At 34.7% G+C, this 25,759-nt stretch overlaps 1 protein-coding gene and 1 long non-coding RNA gene across 3 annotated transcripts; both read left to right on the top strand.

Moving 5' to 3' along the window:
* Positions 1-587: 587 nt before the first annotated feature.
* Positions 588-3,086, top strand: LOC138129989 (uncharacterized). The gene is made up of 3 exons (XR_011159450.1): positions 588-913; positions 2,440-2,725; positions 2,776-3,086. It is a non-coding gene; the product is annotated as an uncharacterized lncRNA (long non-coding RNA).
* Positions 3,087-12,116: 9,030 nt separating this feature from the next.
* Positions 12,117-16,805, top strand: LOC138128652 (cytochrome P450 3A19-like). Of its 2 annotated transcripts, XM_069044863.1 has the most exons (6): positions 12,117-14,318; positions 14,376-14,442; positions 14,495-14,621; positions 14,673-15,063; positions 15,118-15,297; positions 15,352-16,805. In XM_069044863.1, exons 1-6 carry the CDS (start codon positions 14,075-14,077, stop codon positions 15,519-15,521), a joined length of 1,179 nt encoding a protein of 392 aa, XP_068900964.1. In that variant the 5' UTR covers positions 12,117-14,074; the 3' UTR covers positions 15,522-16,805. The 2 variants fall into 2 exon arrangements, with proteins under 2 accessions (XP_068900964.1, XP_068900965.1); XM_069044864.1 differs by lacking the exon at positions 12,117-14,318 and having other exon boundaries at positions 14,341-14,442.
* Positions 16,806-25,759: the final 8,954 nt, after the last annotated feature.

Below are 25,759 nucleotides of genomic sequence, written 5' to 3'. Positions count from 1 at the left end.
CACAAAAGATAATTTTAAAATTAACTTTTTTTGTTGTTTCAGACCCTACTCTGTAATTTCTCATTAAAGGATCAATTTTGTTAAAGGAGTACAGTGAAATATTTAAAATTTTCCATAATGTCAACGCATTAAAACAATGGTTAGAGGAAAACATCTTAAAGCACTGTAAAGGTTTGAATTTAAAATTGAATAATGATAAAGATACTGTCACCTTTGGTTTCTCGCCCTACACACGTTGGTGGCCTCCAAAATTCCCTCTTTTGCTGGAGCGAAGATGATTGCGCGCGCGGGTCTTTCTTGAACATTCGATCTTATCAGAAAAATCTTCACTCGCGTTTTTCGAATCTTTCGGTCCACGTGCCTTTGCTGACCGTTTCGTTCGAGTGAACCCAATTCGTTACCTGGTGTCTGGGATTTTTATTCGACGAAATCCAGTGGATAGTGTGCTGTATCGTCTACGGGTGGAATTGGGCACACCCTACCAACTCCGCTTAGGATGGCTTTTGGCCCCGACGCTTAAGGCCCGTGACGTGATCCACTTCGAAATTTCCGAGGCATTTCCGTTGCCCGAGGGTAGATGAGTCGCTATGTAGACAACTAGCTACACGTGGTACTCCTTTAGGGAGTCCTCATCGACCTCGACCTGGACCTCAACCACCATCTTTTCTTACGTCGAGATCGAACCTTACGTCATGTTCATCATCGACGACGACTTTCAAACCATCTCGATGATTTGCTCTGTCGAAGTGCCTTCCGGAGGCCTTCCAAGCTGATCACCCGAGTCTTCTGTGGCTGCAGTCTCGCCTCTAAAGCCATCGGCTCTGCTTAAGGGACTTCGTCACCTCATCCCCGAACGACTGGACAAGGACAAGATCCTCAACGACCCCTGAGAGCGGACTGCTACCGGAGACCGGTAAGCCAACCATTTATTCTTCACATTTTTTTTATTCCACCTAACAAAATCACATCATTTATAACTAGCTAGTGGAATAGCCCACTTATTCGTTTTACATTTTCCGTTTTAACATTTTCAATATTTCCGCGTAAACATCGGCGAGGTTCGCTTATTGTAAAGCTCCGCGGAAATAGCTATTTCGCCCTTCTTTTTTATAATATATCTGTTACATACATTACATTCAATAATTTATCATTCATTAATTCAAATATTTGTAATCATTGCTTCATTATATTCATTATATTCAAATTTCACATTCAATTGCGTATCAATACCACCCACTCAGCTCGCTAGTTGGCATTCCTTTTTTTCGGTCGCCTGAATAAAGCCTAGGCCCAGTCACGTCCGCTTTGTGCGTACTTTCGATGATACCTTCTCGCGAACCTCGAACATCTTTCCTGACCAGGTCAGTAGGCTGCTTGCGGGGCCTGCTGCCAAAAGAACCCTCGACTTCGCCGCAAGTGGCGCCCTGGGATCGAGCTAGCTAATCTGCTAGCCGAATATTGTGCCCTCTGGCCAGATTGAACTGTGGCAATACAAATTATCAAGATATCGATGGTGTTGACCCGTTCGAGGAACTTAAAATTTTAATAGTTATTTATGTATTAAGGGCATAATCAGGAGATTATGGCACGAGGGAATGTTTAAAGCCCGAGGAACGAGGGTTTATAAATTCCCGAGGGCCATAATCGACAATTATGCCCGTGGTACATACAACGTTTTATTCTATTTTATAATTTCCAAAAGATTCAAACAAATATTTAGTATTCCTTAAAGGAAATCACCAAAAAGTTGTGTCCATGCAAATGTAGTTAGCTATTTTGATATTGTTAGGGTTACTATGTATATAATCAAGGCGGTCTTAATGTATGATTTTCTTTAATCAAATACTGTTTGATACCATTGTTTGAATAATTAAACCAACCGTTGCTTGGCAGATTTTTGACAAATCTGGGCCATAAAGGCCAATTTATGCCCTCATTTGGGGGCGTATAAAGACGATTATTGACCAAAATAGAATAAAGTGTTTTATAAAAAAGATATATCTCCTCACGAGTTATTAAACTTTCATACTGGGTGTCCCAGAACTCGCGGATCAAACTTAGAGTGCGTTTTCGTTGATGGTAATGAAGGTAAAAAATGTTTAGAAAAATATTCAGGGTGCAACAGCTTTTTAGTTATGAATTAATCAAATTGACCAATACAGGTCGATCTAATTTAGCCTTTACGAGAAAATTGAGTACCTTCCCTCAACTGCCAAGCAACGTGTAATTCGTATGAATAATAATAGTAGATTACATACCGAGGTGGGAAGTGTTTCATTCCTGTCGAGAGCTAAGATAGTTTACCAAGGCGTAGCTCGAGACAGGAATGAAACACATTCCCACCGAGGTTTTTGTACTATTTTATTCGGAATCATTACATTTTAGCAAATAAACAATTAATTTGATGCAGTTTCATTTCCACTGTTTTTCGACTTTCAGTAAATACGCCACTGGAAAAACCTTATAATAGGGACGTCAAAAGTGACAGCTTTTGAAATAACCAAAAATAGGATAATTTCGCCAAAGGCAGGCAAACAAATGTATAGAATCTTCATCAGGGAACGCAAGAAGTTTATTCTTCCGGCAATGAATGAAATATGGTTTGTTATGAGTGAAAATTGTCAGAACAATTGTAACTTTGAGGGGTACCTATGGGAAATTCATGGAAAGGATATGATGAATCGAACCTTTGTTGATGGAAGGTAAAATGGCGACGTAGCGTCAAGTGAGTAATATCACTACCTTAAAAATCTTAGTAAAAAGTGTAATATGCAGGGCCTGTGAAGTGAATCGGAATCACAAGAAATTTATCCTGACTCTTGTGCATACACTCTACATCTGCAACGCATTAGAGCAGCTACACGAGGGAGACGCGTCATCGTCGAATTGAAATAAAAGACTTTTAGGAACATTCTTGGCATTGCAAAAAGCTGGAGTTACACGTAGGTGGCAGTTCTGAAAGAAAAAAGACAAAACTGGATTGAACTAACCTATTTATTTTAGCATAATTATTAGTAAAAATTTAAGATCAAATTTTATAACCAAACGATGTAGAATGCAACAAATGAAATAAGAAAAATGCAAAATAAAAAGAATAATTTATAACAAGTGTTCAAAATGACCACCTTTCATCTGAAGGAATAGGCGAGCTCGTTTTATTAAATTTTCCCTTGCCAGTTTAAGCATATTAGGAATAACAGTAGCCAGTGCTTCGTGAATTTGATCATTCAGTTCTTCTAAAATATTGATAGGTTCGCGGTAAATATAGTTCTTCAAATATACTTCTTCTACCATCGTCATCAAAGGACTGAAGAACAGCATCTTCAGTCTCTGGCGTTCTAACTTCCCGCGGGGGACCACCAATTTCTTGTCACGTAGGCACCAAGGACCAAGTGTCTCGAGCACGATCCACCAACCGTAGAAATACGTTATAATTTGGATGTGGCAAACGTCGTGGAAAACGTAATTGCATATTCTCTTGCATCCTCACGTGCATTGCGCCCGCACTCTCCATAAAGTATGAGTAGAGACGGATTTTATGCAAAATGCATATCGCTTATTTTCAATAATTAAGCATTTTCCTTCATGTTTCAGACGAATGGCACCAAAAGTGATCATTTGGTGTTAATAAATTTTTGCATATTTTGCATATTTGATGAAATAATGCATATGTTGATTTTTTATGCATATTCTAGCATATTTTAGTACATTTCAAATTTTTTCCACGGGATCTGTTTTAGTAAAAAGCAAACGTGTGTTTTTCACCTTGCTGCAAATCTGAATCATAAGTAAAACCCTGTTTAGGACCCCAACATCTGGCGGCCACACGCAAATGACACAAACCCTGCAATAAACAATTTATGTATCGGCATTTTTTGAAAAAATTTCGTAATTCATGAACAAAATGTTCTTCTACAAAATTTAAGCTTTCATTCGAAAACAATAATCTGAACAAGAAGTCTAGTTTTGAAGTTTTTCTAACGTTAAGCTGCCGAAAGTGAAAAACAATTTGGTTACGGTGTGGATCAAAGATATAAACGAGCTCCCTATGGGCGACGAAAGGGTGTTTTCTACAGCATGTGGAAAAATACACTGAACTCCAAAATTAACGCATCACTTTGATTTTTTTTAATTAGAAAAGCAAGTTTTGAAATATTAAAAAAAATATGTCAACAACAATAACAGCTGAAGTATGGGAAATATTTTCAACACATTTTCTTACAAAAAAGAGCACATAAATGTTAAAAAAAAATACAAAAATTCGAAAAGGTAACATCACGAGTAAAAATGAGAAATCAAAAAAACCATCGAAATTTAAAGATTATTTTCCTGAAATCTTGTATTGTCCCCTCTGGCGTTAATTGTAGCTCAGTAACGTAGTGGCATGTTAAAAATGAGGTTTCTGTTATGATTTAGCCTATATTTTGCCAAATATCCAGGAAGTGCTCTTGTTAGCTGACTGAAGTCATTTGGACGTCCTTACATTGCCTGTAACAGTTTTTCCATATTATCCCATAAGTGTTCGATTGAGTTGAGGTCAGGGTTACGTGCTGGCCACTTCATAACTGATATTTCAATAGTCCTAAATTAGTCGGAAATTACCATTGCAATATGTGGCTGTCTATTATCGTGCATATAAATGAAGTCTTGCCCTACGAATGGGGCATAAGGTACAACAACAGGTTCCAAGATGTTCGTGCTATATCGATGTGCATTCAAATTGCGTCTAACTAAAACCACGAGCTCTGTATCTACGTCTAAAGATATTCCTATCCATACCATTATTGACCCTCCTCCAAAACTCTCTTTAGTAACGAAATTACACTGCGCATATCACTCACCAGGTCGTCTATACACTATTACCTGTCCGTCAGACTTGTATAGACAGAACCTGGATTTATCGAAGGCCAAAACTCTGTTCTAATGCAAAGTTTAAACGGGCCCTCCGAAGATCTGCAGTTAACTTGGATCCAGTGGCTGGTCTTCTCGGATGTATCTGATCCTCCTTTAGTCATTTTCTAACAGTATTTTCACCCAGGCGGAGTACATATTGTCTAACATGCGATCTTGAAGTCGGAGAGCAGTGAGAAACCCTTCTCTAATGCTTATTAACCATAAGTATTGGTCCTGGTGACGTGTTGTGATCCGTTTTCGGCCTTGTTTCCGCCTCCTTGTGTGCCGTCCAGTCTCCCGATGTCTTCTTAGAACTTTAGATACGGTAGATTGGTTCATACCAAAGTGATATGCTATAGTCCTCCGACTCCCTTAATTTTGGGCTAACAAAACCACTGGCACGGACTTTTTAAATGCGAAGTTGTTCCTAATATCACCCATGTTAAAAGTAAATGAAGATTGATGTCAATACTGATTAAATTTTTCAACTGTTACTAAAAAATTATTTTCGAGTAAATTTAAAAATTGAGCAAAAACGATATTTTTGCTCATTTTTGTACACAGTGGCTGGAAATTTTATTTACTCTTGTAGAATGATCTATGTTTTCCTCTATTTTCAGTGTGTACAACAATTTTTTGCTTTAAAGTAAAACTTTTCAAAAAAACCGTAAAAATACAAGTGATGCGTTAATTTTGGAGGTCAGTGTATGTTCGAGCGGCAAAGGGAGGTAAGTACGTTTGGTTGCCTAGTTATTTGCGGATTTATTTTTCGTAAATATCAAAAAAACTACGACAGTAAACGAAAAAAGAAAATGTTACTGACTTCCGTATTTTAATTATCTATCAAATGAGTATTTACTTGCCTCGAAAAAACGTTCCACTACAGAAAAATCCGAAAAAAAATGATATCATTTTTACTTAATTACAAATTAATTATTTATTTAAAAAAATAAAATGTCATTGACCTCCATTTAGGTGCTGCAACGGTACGAATAGGTTCGATAAATTAAGAATTTGTTTTTAAAATAATTTTAACGAAATGTTTTAAATACCGTTCATTTGCGAGGGAAATGCTGGTCAGTTGTAAATTTTATTGATCTTGTTGGCATTCCTCAAGTGAAATCTGCCAACCTTTTATTGAAAATGCAGGTACGCGCTCGGTCCGAACACAACAAAAAGATAACAGTTTTCATGGGAAAAGAAACATTGCAAAATTTACTCGTTCGACAGTTTGGGGAGTTCAGTTAAAATCAGGGGATAATTGAATTAATGAATTTGATGTTAGCAGGTTTCAAATTGAAAGAACCACAAAATTAATGTTCATTAGGTTAATTTACTTTTTTTAGCCTTCTCAAATTTGTGGCATATTTGTAATTAAAGAGCGAGAATTGCAAATTAGAAACAGAGCGCTTTATCGTACAAAATAACTAGAATCCTTTGCACTTTTAGTTAGAAAAGTAACAAAGCAAAGTAGAAAGGGAGTCGGTATAGTATTGTTATCTTCCTAAGGAATTTTGGCTTAAGTCATAAATAAACCGAACAAAAACCCTACTTAAAGAAATTTATTGTGATATTGTACCTGTCAATCACTAGCCGGCCTCGGAGAAAAAAAATTACCTGGCGTAGTACTCAAAATATTTGTCGGAGACCCTCTAGTGAGTGACAGGCACAATATGACAACAAGCACTATAGAAAACACGGACAACACGGTAACGGTAAAGCCAGGTAGTTGTAGAAAGCAGAGGTGTGAGTGAGAGAGAATGAAAATTACGAATTAATTATTAATTAGAACAGTTTTGGGGAATCAAGCCAATGTAGAACAATTTTTAGAAGTAGCAAGTCAATGGAATTTAGTTGCATGATATGACACTTACGTAACAGCGTTTCAAGCCCAATTTAGGTTTCAAAATAATGTTAATTTGTTTCATTTTAATTCTTGGTGCTGATTTTTATTATTGTACAGGGTTATTCACGAGAGGGGTATTTCTGAATTTCTTTTTGCCGCAACCCATTATACACATTGCAACAATATCTTGATTTCAAATTTTGAAAATAATTATAACTGAATCCACAACGGCTCTGTCTCTTTGACGTTAAAGCAAAAAATCTTTGTCAATTCGAAAAAATTGTTTTTACGATAACGACGAAAAGACTGATATGATCCTCATTCATGGAGAGCGTGGAAGGAATTCTGTCGCCGCTGCGGATGTTTCGAAGCCGATGGTAGACACTTCGAACACCTTTTACATTAACTTAATTTGTTAATTTATTTTGTTGAATTTTGATTAAATACAGGTTATCTGCCAATCTGACATTTCTGACAAATCTATTCAACTTACTTTGATTTCTAATTTAAAAGAAATAACACATTTGATTTAGTAGTCACTGCCATTGTATTGTTGGTTGCGGCAAAATAAAAATTTAGAAATACCCCTCTCGTGAATAACCCTGTATAGAGTCGGTAATTCAGTGTTCCTGTTTAATTCTGTTTGTTCCATTTTTAATTGTGTTTGTTTCTTGATGTTGAGGTTTATTATTGTATAGAGTCAGTAATTTAATGTTCTTTTTCAGATTTCTAATTCAACAACAAATTATGTACATTCGGTCTGGTCCTAACAAGTCTAAATTTAAAACATTTAAAATAATGGTGGAAAACGGAAACTGTAATTTCAAACGTTCTAGAGATAGTGAAGTAACGACATGGCCAACTGTATAAAAACGCTAAGCGCTTATTATGGCCGTCCCACTCGATGATTTCTCCGTAAGAAAAATTGTTCTTGACATTTAAAAAAATCGTACGTACAGTAGAGACTTCAAGTGACGATTATTTTAATTAAAAGACAACGGATGACAGAAACGTCTTTTTTTTCTGTAACTGGTTATGTCCTATTCTTGGTTATGTCCATGTTAAATATTTATAAGTAAATAAATTAACTGCAAGTGTTAATTGCATGCAGTAACAAAATAATAAAAATAGTAAAAGTGTAAAATAAGAAAGATATAATAGGTAAGGTGTTGTGTCAATAGCTTAAAAACCATAAAAAAACGAACTCCAATTGCTTCAAAATATCAGACATAACCTCAAATTGTTTTAATTTGAATTTAGTATTTTTCTGTGTGTTGTTGGATAATGTGACTCGTGTCAGCATTAGAATAAGTGAGCACATCAAAAAGATTGTCACCTATGAAAAAAATTCAACAAGACAATGGTACCTAAATTTCCTAGAATGGAACAAAATTTTCATGGTTGCAGAGGATAACCCAAATGGACTTAATAAATACAAAGATTGGCCGACCCAGCTAGCAAATAAGTTACCAAGAGCCAACAAGTCGTTTACCAAAAAGAAACATTCTGTTTAAAGGAAAATGCATACGGGAGGAACACACAGGATGAGATCCTAAATTTGTAATAAAAGCTTTAAAAATGTATCGACACGTTTATTTACCTTTAAATGTACACTTTTCTATGAAAATAAAAAGATTTTTCAGTATTAAAATGGTGTTTGGAAATAGCGACATACGAATTTCGCCGGTCCCTTCCACGTCGTTATAAACGATATATACTGTATATGGTTTGGATAATACCAAATCTGAAACCATTGGTGAAAGACCTTGCACAGCCAACAAAATGCTCTGCTATGTTATCCACGGGTTATCAACTAGATACACAATTGCTGCAGGGTACTTTTTCCATTCAACATTAACAACGGCACAATTTTCACAGATTATGGTTTCATTGTTCTTTAGCTTGTTACTGACAATCTGCATCAAATGTAGCTTAATTTAAAAATCTTTGCAGCGGAACGTTGACCTTTTTTTTCCACTATTTCTAAATTTTGATTAGGTACTAGGTGCGTTCGGATACTACCTCGGAGATGCAAGCACAAATTTAATAGACTTGAACAGCTGATTGGAGATCAATTTGAAATAAACGAACGAAAATAAGGTAGGTACTTGTTCACTTTAGCTCCCGGTCGAATTTTCGCGTTTTTTCTGGCCAGACATCCTTAGGGCGTCCTCCTACATCGTTTCCCACCACTCAAACCTTGTGCAAATGCCCGTTTTTCTCTCTTGTTCCACATACCACATAAACATATCCAGATATAACCCTACTATTGTGACAGGCGCAGCTACTGTCAATACAGTAGCGAATTGTTACGAATTTCGTTTTCAAATCAGTTCCTAATGTTAATTTAGGGGGCGCCACTGTACGTACGCTGCAGGGCCTACTCGACGGGAACACTTTTTCAAACCAAGTGGGACGGCCATAATAAGCGCTTAGCGTTTTGATACAGTTGGCCATGGTAACGATAGACAAAAATACGCCGTTATTTCGGAACCGGTAACAAGAGGTCCGATTGTCATAATTTTTTTTTTTAATGAAATGAATACCTACAATATACTAAAACCTTTATAGGTTAAAAATTGACGCTCATAACGGGACACTCGAAAACAAAAAACAAAACAAAAAATCCGAAAACTTGATTTGCATTTATTTTGGTGGTTAAAAAGGTGAAATAAACTATTCTGACAATACTTTTTGAAATTATATATCTGACTTTGCCATGAGAACTCTTCAAATGATCATTACATTGTGACGGGTAAAAATATACAAGAAATGCTGAAAGTAAAAATTCACAAATTTATTAAGAGTAGATGAGATTATGAGTATTATCATTTAAATTTATAATTAGAGCAGGCTATGACTTTAAAATTATATTGGCAACACCACTGACACTTTGATTTGAATTGTCAAATTGACACTTCAAAATTCAATAGAAATTATGAAACGGCGAGTTAACAGTAAGTTGTATCGGGATATGGTAGAGCTGGTGCGTTATCTCTTGACACGCGAGTTAAAGTTACGCAGAAGGCCAAATTCAGACGACTAGTCACGAACGGCTCCCACCCGTTCTAAAAAATCGCCGTTGTTGAATTCTTGCTGAACCGATCTTTGCCGATAGTTCTCCTCCTCCCTGCTAAACTCCTCCCAACGCGCACCTCGCGTGTCAAGAGATAATGCATTAGCTTTTTTTTTTTTTAAATTGCGCACACTTGTCCAATTTAACAGTCTGGAACCTGAAGAGCCCTTTAAAATGCAGGTAAACTGTGCACCAGTGGTGAGTTGGTGACGACGGGGGCTCGGTCATAATAATTCTCGTTCAGGACTAAATAATGATCTTATTTTAACCACTTGCGCTTTAACACTCCGAAATAAATATATCGGAGTTTTTTCTCAACATTGGCCCTTCTAATTTTTATTTAGACGTTAGTCTGAAATGTAATAAGAACATTTACAAAATTAAAGATATTTGGATGCGCCGAGTAAAAGTTTTTGAAGTGAAACTTTTTATGGGAGGATTTTGAAATTCTGATCGGCAACCTTTTTGTGTGACGAAAAGTCGTGGGGGTAAACACTGTCACGCACAACAGTTGCGCCAATATTTCCATCTCACTTAAATGTAAGTTAATCTGTTTGACACGATACAAACATCCCTTAAAATTGTGTGTACTTTTGTCTTTGTCACACTCACGGCATTTATCGAAAATGTCCTCTCTTTATATTTGGAGGCTTAAAAATGAACAATCAGTTACGCATTTCGATATTGTTTAGTGTTATCGTTGTTTATAATTTATTTTCTTCATTAAAATATACAATTTTGTTGTGAATATGCCTAAGTCAGGCGCAGAAAGAACAAGAGCGTGGCATGAGAGAAAACGTACGAGTGAAGTGACAGTTCAGAATGTGAAAAAAAAATAGATCTGAAATTGAACGAGATAGTATAGAAAGGGGTAGAATACGTGCTAGTTTGGGCGGTGTAAATAATAAAGACATTTGGGCCGTATCACGACACCTTTATTAAATTTAATCACGCATGATTAAAATTTTAAAGACAACTTTAATCATAACCCTATCATGACACCCATTTTTAGCGCTAATCACGACTCATTCCCGCAATTTTTAATGATGAGATTTAAACACGGGGAGGAGCGTCTTTAAATTTTTTAATCACGGTGTCATGGCGGACTTTGTGAGAGATTTACAAGATATCGCGGCCGTAAGTGAAATTAATGGGGTTGAAATAGCCGAAAGGGTTGTTCGCACACGTGAAAATCCTTTCGAAAAATATTCACCACGTGAATTTCGAAAGAGATACCGGCTTACGAAAGAAGCGGTGGAATTTGTGGTGGAGTTAGTGGAGGACGACATCAAAGCGAATTCGTCAAGGGATAGTGATATTTCCCCTTTATTACAAGTACTGATCACGTTGCGTTACTTTGCAAAGGGTTGCTATCAGCTAGAATTAGGTAAGTAGTTATTTTAATGTTTGAATTGCATTTTCCGGCGCCCATTATCATCGCATGCGCGTAAGCTTGCGTAGTGTCTTCTGACTCTTCTGTCAGATCGTTTAACCTCGTTTCCTCGTTTGAATTCTTTGAACGCAAATGTTTGTTGTTAACTCTGTTAATTTGTGTGATTTATATGGTGGGTTCATGCACAAGGAATTAACAGTAGCATGAATTTAATTTAATTTAACGTAATCTACTTTTACACTAAACTAAAAAGAGCCGTTCATGCAGGCTGCCAAATGTGAAAATAAATTCGTCCTGCGTTTGCGCAGAACATGTTTATCATTAAAAAATTTGGCGCGATTTGACCGGGCGTGCTTCGAAGTTTCGACTCGCGAGTGTTATTATTTATCCAGAATCAGTTCGTGTAATAATGAAGATTTCAAGACAAAGAAGAAGAAAAATAATAACTGCTATTGCAATGATGTTGCTTTTATCCGCAGCATCAGTGGTAGCGGTGCAGTCTACGGGACCAAGACGTCCTCGTCGATGGGCCGTACGCCCCCTTAATCGTGAACGAATTACCTTTGGACATTATCACAGTTTGGTACAGTTTATTAAACAAAATGATAAGGAACAGTTTTTCAAGTATACAAGGTTGTCTCCGGCGTTATTTAATGCGCTACTGGCAATTGTTGAGCAACATTTGGCGAAACATCCTGCAGGCATTCTGTTTTTTCAGTTTATTTTTGTAGTCGGAATTTCTTTTGTCATAGAGTAGTGTAAACCCTCTAACTAAATCAATTAACGCCCCATCATCCATTATTGGGGAAATGTACGTATTAATATAATAATACAGCCGTCGAATATTTAAACACCACAGGTAAACAGTAAATACTGGTTTTTTAGAACACCAAACTATGAAATATGGGTAATTATACAGTTTAGGTCGACAAATCTGACGCATGCGCAAATGGAACTCCAAAATTCCAAAACTTAGTGAATTTAAAACTGGGCTCAATATATACGGGTCCAGCATGAAGCATTGTCTGTTTTTAGGTACTTTCAATATTTAAAATAAATTGTTATTAAACAATATGGTAACATCGCTAGCAAAATCCGTCTTTGAATGACGTCTGGTTTGCAAGAAAAAAGAAAAAAACTTTGTTAAACGTGGCTGCAGATGCAAAAACGTAGACGCGTATGAAACAAACGCGCATCATCGCCGAATTTTGGTCACCCCTTTTCGCACAAACGCAGGTGACATATTTGACATTTATCTTTCTAACCTTACAAACACTTAGGATTTGCACGTAATGTTTGACTTTTGACAGATTTTAAGGGGTGTAAAAAATGTTGCTTGGCAATTTTTCTTCAATTGTTTCAAGAGGTGACGGCTGAAATACATATCATTCTTTGACGCAATGAAAAATGCTCCATTGTAAAACGGTCGTAAATATTATAACCTCTCATCATGTTTTGTGACATTAATTGGCATTTATTTCTCATTTTTTGACACTTGGTTAACAGGGACATAGTCAGGCAGGAAATTTTTTTAATTTGTGATAATCTAATCAAATTTTGAAATGACATTGACGCTATGGAAAATGCTCCATTGTAAAACGGTCATAAACATCATAACCTATTCAATAGTTGAAATAAATTAGCCATCAAAATGTATACCCGCCTATGGGTAAGGGCGAATTTTTTTTATTGTGATAGAAACGTAGCTTTGTCAACAAAGGTACATTGTTATAGAAAAAGTTAAATAAATTAGTCAACATTAAAATTCTCATGGTTACAAAAAATTGAGACTAGTTAATCACACAAAACGACTCGTTTGGTCAAAATTGGAGGGCAAAAAATCTTTAGCAAATTTTAAAATGATATAGAGAAAAGTTCTATAAATTGGTGGGTTCTTCCACTGGTTAAAATTAACACATGTATTTTAGATACACCCTGTATACAGGGTGGACCATCGTGTAGCATATCTGCGGTAAAACCCTTTTCTAATTGTCAAAATCTTCAATTTGCGATGTACCAAATGGCCGAATCATTTTTTATAATATGAAATAAATGTAAAATTTGATTTTCATAGCGTTTTATTATCAAAGTTATAAACCAATCCGGACTTTTTTCTTACGATCTCACCCACAGGACAATGTCGATTTTAATTATATGTACAGGGTGATTTACGAGGAATAATGTGCCCGACGGAATAGAAAATGCAACCCGCAATTCATCAGGAGAAAAACCCGGACATTTACCGCTTCGATGTCCGGCTTTTTGTTGCAATGTATTGTGGGTTGCATTTTCTATTCCGTCGGGCTCATTATTCCTCGTAAATCACCCTGTATAAAAGTTGGTATTTAAATCAGGATAATAACTGAATAAATCGACATTTAACATCTACGAACAAACTGGTAGCATATTTATGGTAGTATTTTAAAATGACGGAAATCATCAAACGGTGGTAAAGTTTGATTTACAAGGGTCTCCAATACCATACAAATCCACGACCGTACCCCCAGTTATGATTTACAGCTGGTTGTTTGCGGTGCATTGTCAAATGGACCCATCGAGGGTCGTCGTCATAAATTACTCACATTTTGGTACCAAAAATTATTATGTCAATTAATTTGAAATCAATGACTCTTTCCTAATTTTTAATATCAGAAATGAGTTCTCTGTGGTATTTTCAATCCAGGGAGTCGATAAAAAAAATTAAGTAATTTAATTTTTTCATTTTTTAGCGTCCTGACGCCATTTGGAGCGTCTGTTTGAAAAAATAAAAAATTCATGTTGTAGTACTTTCAGTCTAGATTATGGACCGCAAAATTCAAATTTCTAGGATGATTAGAAATATGGTTTATTGAGAATATGCTATAAGATGGTCCACCCTGTATATGTATTTTCATATGTTTGTGAAAATGTTAATTCTGTTTCAGTTTTAACATGGAGAACCCACAGAAAAATTATTAATCAAACATTTAATCAAACCATTTTGAATTCGTATTTTGACATTTTTGTGAGACGTTCAAATGAATTAATCGTTAACCTAAAAAAGAACTACATGCATTGTGAAACAAACATCTTTACACGATATGGCGAATCTACATTTAAAATTATTTGTGGTTAATTAACATTTTACAATGGCAAACAATTTTTGTTCTAACATGTTATTATTGCAGACACATGTATGGGGGTAGATTCTACCGATCTCAATCACCAAAACGAATGTTTGTCGTGGATGAATGAGTAAATTAAATAAACCATACATTTCCACAGAGTTTTAATTTAATCGTTTTAGAGGGGGGTGTTATGTAGGGAAACGTTTTGGTAATCCTATATTACAAATTAATCTTGTGTGGAAGTTGTTGGGATATCAGAAAAGAATAGAGCAGCTTTGTGCGATGGGTCATGATTACGTCAGAAAGGCAAATACAAATGATGTTCTAATCATTTTTTGTTAAATAAATTAGTTTTAGATTCTTGAAAGAAAAAAAATGTCTAATAAGGATGAAGTCGCCGATAGTAGTAATAATAAAAATTATTTAAGTAATTTAATAAAACTTACTGAAGAAGAGGGTAAATGGACCGACAAGGAAATGATGGAAGAAATACAAACGATGGTTGCAACAGGCAGCGACACAACAGCTATCACGTTAAGTTTTGCCACTATAATGTTAGCCATGCACCAAGTTGTCCAAGAAAAACTTTACAAAGAGATGTGCGACATCTTTGGAAATACCGACAGAGATCCTACGTTAGATTATTTAACTCGAATGGACTATTTGGAACGTGTTATTAAAGAAACCATGAGATTATTTCCAGTTGGACCTCTTTTACTTAGACAGGTTCAGGAAGATATAAAAATACGTAAGTTTTTCAACGGCTTAAACTGCGGAACTTTAATGTATGAATATGTTGCAGGTGACATTGTCATACCCCAAGGTAGCGAATTATTCATTCCTGTACATTTTATACACAGGAATCCCATACATTGGCCAGATCCACTAAAATTTGATCCTGACAGATTTCTGCCAGAGGAAATTAATAAAAGACCTCGTTATTCGTTTATGCCCTTTAGCATTCCTCCGAGAAATTGTATTGGTAAAATATTTTCCATCATGATTTTTCATGTTTTAAATGTTTTCATCTTTTCAGGGATGTCATTTGCCATGACGTCAATGAAAGTATCTTTATCAAATATAATAAGAAATTTCCGAGTTATTTCAACTCAGCACAAATCTGTTGAAAGTATTAAACTTCGTATTAATGTAGTACTTGGTAGTGTGGATGGCTACGGAGTAACTCTTAAACCTAGAAAAAAATAATTTTATGATTATCTCGCCTGCAAAATTTTTAAGATAAAATCATATTAATCGATTGTAAAGTTTCTCTTGAATTTCTTATAAAGTGTCAACATGACAACTACATACTCGTACAGTAGTTTTTAGCTATAGAGAAAAATCTGTGTATGCTGTTAAAGTAAAAGTAAGCTAAATTTGCTAATATGTTTTTGTCGTGGTTTCCATACCATAGATGAATACCAAATGTGATCGGCTATCATTGCACATAATCACTCCTATTTCGCCAACTATTGTGTTAATCTGACGTGTCATCTCTGGAAAAACCCTGAATGGAGCCTTTGACACGTTCACCTTCTTACCTTCCTATGGCCATCGCCATCAGATTACCACTGCCAGAAGTTACGCTCGTTACTGAAAATAACATTGCACCATTTTTCTAGGCACTGCTGCCTCTCGGTGGCCCATTGAAGCCTGTCCGGTTTCTTACTGTCTTTTCAAAAAATGGGAAAGTTTAAATAATCTATACAGGCTGTCCCAAAAATGGCGTACTAAGGGTGCACTACTGCGTAGAAGAGATTCTCAAAAACGTCAGAAAAATGTTTAAAAAATTCTATTGGACTTATTTGCTGATTTGGGGGAAAGTGGCACTTAACAGGTCAATAATTTCAAAATATATGTATTAAATTGTCTTGACAGCTACCTCTAATCGTACATATTTTCACAAAGTACAAGATCACTCACTACCAATATCTAATTCTGCATAATAGAGAATTTGGAAGCTTTGGAAATCGAAAAAATGAATACATTGTATTACTGTTAATAACAATAATTGATTTTTTTGTCTGCAAATTTTTCCCATATTTTTTTCATGTATATTTAAACATCCGCGATAAGGTAGTAAGTAGTTAGTATTTTGGGACACCTGTATATATCTACAGTTTAAAATTTGTAATGAAATGTGTTAGAAATATATGTATTATGCACATTAAATGTAATGTTTCAAGTACCTGTAACATTTCAAATTTATTTACAGAGTATTTAAGAATACGTGGGAGGATTGGGGCAATTCATTTCCTTTCAAAAAAAAATTGTGGAATTCCCTATTCATTTTTGCCTAGTTTATTTTATCAAATTTTTACTGTATTGTAATCGTAATATAAAAGACATGTAAAATAAAAAAGTACTCCTTCTAGGTTTTGTGCTTATTTTTGGAACGTATTGTATATAGTCTTTGCAATCATAGTTATTAGTACGTCCTACCTACCTTTTACGATCATTAACATTTCAGAGCAGTGACTAAACTTGTCAAATATGTGCATATTAGCTTTCCTGTCATTGGGTCAAATAACTAGAAAATAGACAGCTCGTTAATTTATGGGGAGGTAAAATACTGAAATGAAAATTATATTTCGAAAAAATGGTACATTTTAACAATTTTGTTGTTCTTGACGAGATCTGTCACTGGTTAAAATTAATGTACTTATTTCTGAGACAGGTTGTATATAGGGCGTTCAAATGAAATTCAGGGTTGGGAAGGCGTTGAAAACCGTCACTTGTTTTGCTTTTTTAAAGTGTAAATTGACAATTGTAATTAGACCTAAAATTTATTTAAAAAAATATTTTTGTTTTTTTCTTTCTTTGCAATGTTTTATAATACATTAAAGATAGAATAAATAACGATTCCTATTCTCGAAGCAAATATCTAAGGGCACCCTTTGTGTGTGCCGATTAAATATAAACAAATGTCATTCGTGTCAAACGACGGGAAATTCAAATTTTTCACAATTCCAAATGCTTTACTTTTTTCAACGCTTACTCAGCCCAGGTTTTTACTTGAACGCATGGTAAGAAATATACTAAAAGTAGTAAAGAAAAATCTTTACTTTACTTTAGAGCAGGCTCGTAGTAGCAGTAGGAGGAAGTGATAAATATTTTTGGGGAAAAGTACATCATTATGTACAAGTACATGATTATGATGAGAGCAGCACAGAAAGACCAATGAATACCAGAATAATAAGCTCTAGCTACCTACAATCGAGGGACGGTGTTGAAAATAGGCAACACTCCATGACTCAGTGCTCTTCTGCGTCCTGCTTTCAATTATATTTTTAACATAACCTCATTTTTTAAGTGTGTTTAATGGTGTTTGTACTGTTTGTAAAAAAAATTGTGTATGATGTTCGTGTTAAAAGTGATTTTATTTTGTTCGAAGGGTTTCTCCACTCGCTGCGCTAGTTCCGAAATCTTCCCTTCTCTCAAATCTCTCATAAAATCTTACTTTTAACACTTATATCATAAATAACTATTAAGGTTGGTCAAGAAAAAAATTACCTTACATTCAAAAAATCTGAAAAAATTACCAGCGCTTACAAATAATTCCAGCTTAATATAAAATTAATTTTAAAAAAATCTTCCGAACAGTTTCTTAAAAAAAATAGAAAAACTACATATGTTTTTAACCACATTTTATTTTTTATATTAAAAATGGGATCATAATTCTTAATGAAAATTCAACATCAGGTTACAATCGCTTTTCTGTAGGTGTTCCATTTTTTTGAGTGATTTTGAATGTACTATTACTTTATTGCTTTATTTTCATTTTTTTTACACTATTCCAACTAACAGTTTAAATAGTATATTATACACCAAGGTGAAGAAGTTCATGATTATAGCCAGAGCGCCAAGATTAGAGCCCGAGGTGTGCCGAGGGTTCTAAGGCGTGAAGGCTATAAAGGACTTCTTCACCGTGGTTTATATACTATTTTTCCACTACTGGATACTGTAACTTTTCGACTTCCTTGACTTTCCGTCGATGATTTTTTTTTCTCCCTCATTTGATGTATTGTTGGTTGCCGCATTCCCTCGGATGAAATTTTGCGGAAAAATACGAAACAAAAATAATGAGAAAAGAAATATTTATGGATCCTACGTTGTGTTTTATTTTTCATTTTGTTTAATTAAGCTCTAACGAGAGGCCGTACCTTTGGAAGGTTCTCAAAGATGAAATTAAAACGATTGAGCCCACTTCACTTAAATTTTATTTAACAAATAATCGATTGTGGTGGTGTTTGGTCCCAACAAATTATGGAAATAAATAACTGAATTTAATAACAGCAGTTGGTGGAAATTTGACCCAATGAAATTTGACTCGCGGCCCACGAATTGAGATCTGACTCATGGATAAATGCCTAAGCTGAGCAAATACAGAAGTTTCTGGCGCGAACAGCATTATGGAAGTTTGAGATGGGAACTATGTGATCCGGTGTAGATTTAAATTACCCCAATTAAATTGAACCCGACGCGATGCCCTGGAATCTCATAGATCACCCCGGTCTACTCCGGTGGTCGAAAATAAAAGGGAAAAAAGGTTCTAACAGGGCCAAGGGGTACCTCTCTTCACGTGTCAGCTGGCCTAGTTTGGTCGCTGGCCCCCTTGGGGGTGACGCGGCTAATTTTGTGCTCTTACGCCGGACCACAGCTTATTGAGTGCGACGGACACTGGCGGTAGCTTCCCGAACTCGAGAATCCAAGACATAAATAACGAATGGAAATGTTTTATAATAATTGCATACTGGTTCCCCTTGACAAGAGCACGTTTCCCCAATCGGTAAATGCAAGAAGATCACATACTTCGCGATAAAGAAATTAATATAAGATTCTAAAGAGTCACGTGGTCATCAAAAGCTCAAAGAAAATAATATAATCTTTACTTTAGAACGATAAAGAACTAAATGCTGTTTGACTAATTAAATCGCGACTACAAATAATGTACAAGAATTAGAGAAATAATTTACCTTGTGAGTGTAAAGAACGTGCTCACAAAATGGCTGCTGGAAGTACTGAACGTACCTCCGGCTACTTTTGAGATCAAACCCCGAGTGAATCAAAAAAGCCTTGTTTCCCGTCCCGCAATCGGTTTTATCATTTCTGGCGCACCCCACTTTCGCAACACCTACTTGACCAACGTGACCAATCAGCTCGGTTCTACTTTACGCCGACCGCGACACCCTTTCGATATCTCTAGAACTTTTTAAATTAAAGTCTCCGTTTTCCACCATTAATTTAAATGTTTAAATTTAGACTTTTGTTAGGACCAGACCGAATGTGCATAATTTGTTGTTGAATTAGAACTCTGAAAAAGAACACTAAATTACTGACTCTATACAATAATAAACCTCAACATCAAGAAACAAACACAACTAAAAATGGAACAAATAGAATTAAACAGGAACACTGAATTACCGACTCTATACAGTAATAAAAACAGAATTAAAATGAAACAAACAGAATTAAAATGAAACAAACAGAATAAAAATGAAACAAACATAATAAACATGAAACCAACAGAATTAAAATAGAACAAATTAACCTTATTTTGAAACTTAAATTGGGCTTGAAACGCTGTTACGTAATTGTCATGTCATGCAACTAAATTCCGTTGAACTGCTACTTCTAAACATTGTTCTACATTGGTTTGATTCCCCAAAACCGTTCTAATTAATAATAATTACTTCGTAAATTTCATCCTCTCTCTCTCACTCACACGTCTGATTTCTACGGCTACCTGGCTTTACCGTTACTAAAAGTAAAAGTGCAAACGATTCTAGTTATTTTCTACGATAAAGCGCTCTGTTTTTTAATTTGCAATTCTCGCCCTTTAATTACAAATATGCCACAAATTTGAGAATGCTAAAAAAAGTAAATTAACCTTATGAACATTGGTTTGGTGGTTCTCTCAATTTGAAACCTGCTAACATCAAATTCATTTATTCAATTATCCCCTGATTTTAACTGGACTCCCCAAATTGTCGAACGAGTAAATTTTGCAATGTTTCTTTTCCCATGAAAACTGTTATCTTTGTGTTGTGTTCGGACAGGACGCGTACCTGCATTTTCAAAGAAAGGTTGGCAGATTTCACTTGAGGAATGTGGTGCCGTCACGGCTTCAATAAAATTTACAACGGACCAGCATTTCCGTCGCAAGTGAACGGTATTTAAAATATTTCGTTGAAATTATTTTAAAATTAAAATTCTTAATTTATCGAACCTATTCGGACCGTTACAATACGTTAAAACCCTTTCGAATAATAATTATTAATTAAATTATTTGTTGCTATAAAAATCGTCTACGTTAACCAATGAAATCAACGAAAATCTTTCGTTGCTAGGTGACAGCTTCACCTAGGTTAATAATGAAAATTATTATTAACCTTGGGAGAGAAATTCTACTTCTGGGGTCGGTTGGAGAGTCAATAACGAAGCCTTCTGAGACTAGTAGTGGAAAAAATTTATTTTATCCACAATTACCTTATAATTGAAGTTTTATCCACACTTATGAACCGTATAAAGTAACACTTTATCTACTAGTGGAATAATGAAATCACTTTATTCCACTAGTGGAATAATGAAAAAATACAATCTTAAATCAATAACTGGCGAGTCGCTTCTGCAGCTTCCTCAAGAATTGTCTCAGGAACAGGATCACTTTCTTCCATTTTCACCAACTTGCACAGCGTTTTGTACAAATGGAGTCGATAAACAATCAAAAATAAATAGCGACTATTCAACACCTCCCATGTTTTTTAGTTAATTTCAATGATTTTTGAGGTGACATCCGCTGTCAGAGTGTAATGTCAAATCATTTTTTGATGACATGAGATGAAATTTTGGCGATTCTGATTTTAAATCACTGTAATTGTAGATAAAACGTTATATTGCATTCGTGTTTTAGTCGCATTTTATCCACTTAAGAATATTAAACGCTCGTGCGTTCGCACTCGCGGTTAAAAATTCTTGCGTGGATAAAATGCTATCTAAAACACTTATACAATAAATAACTATTATACTCCTATTTTTCGTTGCCAAATGCCCAATTATTTTGATAAAGGTAGATTTTGATTGGAACTTTGCATTAAATAAATATTCACTACGTGATTCCTTACAACCGATTTGAAAAGAATGACCACTTTCGCGTATTCGGTTAAATTAGGCATTTTGTTTGTCAAAATTGACATTTATTTTTGACAAAAATGTAAGTGCATTTTACACTGTAGAAAATTAGGTGTACTCTATAATTTTGAAATGAACTGTAGATTAAACTCTTCAATTGTTCGAAGGGTTTCTCCACTCGCTGCGCTCGTTCCGAAATCTTCCCTTCTCTCAAAATAAAATCTTACTTTTAACACTTATATCATAAATAACTATTAAGCCTTAGTTCTCTGTTGATGCAAATAATATAAATTCAGTGAAATAAGAGTAATAGGGATTGCAGACTGGTTCATTAAATTCCTTCATAAAACAGTATTCAAGGATTTCCATTTTTTAATTGTTTGTTGCAACATTATTTCGTATTTAGCATAATTATATTTACTTGTTGGAGGATGTAGGACAAATGTAAGAAAAAATTAGATATGCAAGAAACTGGAATAATTATTTCGATTAAAATTTTTACTTTTTAATTAATTATTTTAATTTTTTTTAAATTTTTAATTTTAATTATTTTAATAATCTGCTCAAATCATTATACCGAGTGACCCAACGTAAATTATTCACCCGCATTATTTTGAAAACTACAGATTTACATGACAAACGCCGAAATCATTAAAAGTCACCCGGTATTATAGAGAACAGGGATTGAATGACATATCATTTTAAAGCGATTTAAACTCTCTTTAGAACAATACTAAAAATTTTGGGGCCCGGTTCTATAAAGCGATGTCGAGTCGTTGTTAAAGTTAACATAATGTGAAGCGATCTGATTGCAGGATATTTAACATTTTATTTGAATCAGCCAATCAAATGGGCGGATTACCGACTTGACGCGTTGTTAATTGACACGATGTTAACTAAGCTTTATACAACCGGACCTAAGTTTATCTTAATATTATTAGAAAAATTGCCCAGGGAACAATTGTGAACTGATACAACAATTTCAGGGATTTTAAATTGTCTATAAATAAAACAATATCACAATTTATTTACTGTTTAGGTAACATTATTAAATTTTCAAACTGAACCATTTGCATTTCAATCATCAGCATTCTATTTACTGATGCTACATAAACAGCAATGAAATTTATGATAGTATTGTAAAGAGAATTAAAATTACTTAAAATGATATATCACTTGACTACACTTCACAGTGTACTATTGGGGACAAATTACTTTGGTCGTCAAAGTCAGTTGACTGACAGAAAGTTGTAAAGCAAGCATTAGGACGGTTAACCTTATTTTTTACTACTGTCAACCACTGTCACTGTCAAACTTATCATTGCAAAATCTTAAATACCGAAAAATGGACAACTGAAGGAGATATTCCTAGGAGGAAAAATTGAAAAGGTTTCCACAAGGCAATTTGGCCCATGGACAATCCCCCAAAAACAAGGGAGATGATTCTAAATTTTTGAACGGTGGAAGGTGCCATATTTTTGACAAGAGAAAAGTCAATAATTTGAAATTGTCATCACTAGGGCCCGGATTTTAGGCAAAATGGACTATTTTTATTTATTAAGGCACGTGTATGAAACTTGTCTATAAATGATTTCTGGCTTAATTTGAGTAATTAGAGCTATATTTGATTCTGCCTATTCGGCCTAAAATGCCCTTTAAATACCTATTTTACTTTATAACTGCCTGAACATGCCTAAAATGAGCAAAAATAAATTTCATTTTCGCGATTTTTTCTCAATATTCGAATTCTGGGAAGTTTACGGTATTAAAAATGTAAAAGTGGTACCTCAATAAAATTTACAATTCTTTATGATTTTGAAATTTAAGGAGATGTAATTATTGAAATGTACAAAGTGCAGTACAATACAGGAATTACTTTTTCGCTTTTACGGTTGGGACCATGGTGTCAGCGGTAAATACTCCGACAATACCTAAGTACCAGGAACCATTAGACTGGTCTGGCATAAATTTCAGAGTTTATCTGTTTGCCCCTGTTCGAAGGGGTGCAGGTATACACAGTCTAATGGTTTGTGACACTTAGGTATTGTTAGAAACTTTAACGTTTATACACTGGTCCCTACTATAAAAACGAAGTTTCTCAAAATTAAGTCCACTTTGGTGGATAACAGACAATGTTTTAAAATAGAAAATTCAGAGCAATATATTGTATGCCATGTAAATACGAGTATATAACTAACAAACTTGTAGGTAGATATATTAATTAAATTACTCGTAATAAAGAATAATTGGTAATTGTTCACTTTAACTACTTCGCGTTTTTTCTGTCTAGACAGCCTCAGGACGTCCTCCTACATCGTTTCCCACCAGTCAAACCTTGTGCAAATGAAAATTTTCCTTACACTTTAGTTATACTAAGACTTGGCGCGACCTTGACACGACCTTGACACACAACAAGAGAGAAAAAAAAGGCATTTGCACAAGGTTTGAATGGTAGGACATGATCTAGGAGGACGCCCTGAGGCTCTCTAGCCAGAAAAAAGGCGAAAATTCCCCAGAAGTAGTTAAAGTAAACAATTACCCAATAATTAGTAAATATCTTGTTGGGTGTACTTAAAACTTTAAAAACCCATTTTTAAATGTAATTAACCACAATTTTAAGGACCTATTGTGGCTTATTTTCAGTTTTTAAGGGACTATTTGCAGTAATTTAAGGGACTATTTTAGGCACCTATTTCCGACTTTTTAATTGCCTAAAATCCGAGCCCTAGTCATCACTATCGACTTGACGTTAATGCTTGGTTTACATTAATTTGTTTTGAAGTGACAGCAGAATGACGACCAAAGTATTTTGTCCCCAATAGTATTTTCTCCAGTAATATTAGGTAAAACTCAAAAATGTTGATATCCCTATTAAGAAAACTTAAAACGGGTTCATCCTGCAAGAGGGTCATAAGTTTGACCAGGAGATGACGTTGGGCCGCTGAGTTCATCACTATTATGTGTCCATTTCGATATCAAAATTAACCTGTTACGAAATTTTTCCCCAAAGTCTGTAGTTTTCAAGGTAATCCAAGTAGATAGTTTTCCTTGGGCCACCCTGTATATTAGTTATACAGTGAGCGGCAAAAGTATGGAATAAATTCCTTAAAAATTAAACAAATTTTTTTTCAAAAAAATCTTTGGACAGGTCAATTTTAGTTTATAAAAATACATGTTTTAGTACCAAAGAAAATTCCAAGCAGTCATTTGTTTTCGAGTGATGACGTCATCGATACTTTTTTTAAATGGAAACCCCCTATTTTTTTCTTGATTCTGATAGCCCTTTTAATTGTCTAAATGACAGTATAAAAATTTTGTTATCTTACATAAAGATATTTTTGAGAAAAAAAAATAAAGTTGGAAAAAATAAATTTTATAACGAACAAAACAAGTCAAAAAATCAAGTAGGTAAATCAAACAGTCAAATGTTACTGTGAATTTCATTCGTATGTGTTATTTGTTTTACAAAACGTTTTCGAAAATGACTCATTTAACAGAAACACAAGGTATAGAAATTTTAAATTTGACTGGGTGCGCGGATAAAACTAGATAAAACTAAAACAGGGGGAATTTCTTCATAAACTTGCTGATTATCAACAACCGGAAGGAGGGCAATTCGAACATTTAATTCCATAATGTTAAGTATTTTTCGTGCCGCCGGCCGGAATTTGGTAAATTACAGATCTCGAAATCGTCCAGAAACACATGCATTGCCGGCCTAGTCCGGCTAAAAGTAGGGATTTCGAGTTGTCATCGGTTTCGGTTGACATTTGTTATCAGAATTCTATCAAACGTCAATGTTTGTTCTGTGGATGGCTCGTTAAAAATGTTTTTCTATTTATAACAACGTACAAACTACAAAGAAGCAATATTTAACTAAAGCGATGTTGATTTTAAAATTTAAATGTTTAAATGTAAGTGTTGCCAACACAAAAAAAGTCCCTAATACCAATTATTAAAACACGTGCTTTAACTTCCATTTAACAAAAATCCGCAGAAGTCGGCACGAAAAATTTTGTGTATCACACGTCCAGAAACTGTTTTGCGAGCATTCGTACTTACAATACTCGTCTGTCGACTCGTATTTGCAAACCGTACTCATGCTCGCAAACGTGCAGTTTCTGGCCTTGTGATACAAATAACTATAGTAACACAGTTTTTGACTTGTTTTTGTTAGTTATAAAATTTATTTTTTCCAACTTTATTATTTTTTTTCTCAAAAATTTCCTTATGTAATGTAACAAAATTTTTATACTAGCGTTTAGACAATTAAAAGGGCTATCAGAATCAAGAAAAAAAATTGTAGGTTTCCA

Source organism: Tenebrio molitor, chromosome 4, assembly GCF_963966145.1.
Source record: "Tenebrio molitor chromosome 4, icTenMoli1.1, whole genome shotgun sequence".
NCBI classification, from domain to species: Eukaryota; Metazoa; Arthropoda; class Insecta; order Coleoptera; family Tenebrionidae; genus Tenebrio; species Tenebrio molitor.
This window is presented reverse-complemented; position numbering and strand designations above follow the sequence as displayed.

Coding starts and splice junctions, on each gene's coding strand:
- LOC138128652 (XM_069044863.1), top strand. CDS start 14,075: ATGGTCCACCCTGTATATGTATTTTCATATGTTTGTGAAAATGTTAAT. Junction 14,443..14,494: donor TGTTTGTCGTGGATGAATGA/GTAAATTAAATA, acceptor TAATCGTTTTAG/AGGGGGGTGTTATGTAGGGA. Junction 14,622..14,672: donor GTCATGATTACGTCAGAAAG/GCAAATACAAAT, acceptor AATTAGTTTTAG/ATTCTTGAAAGAAAAAAAAT.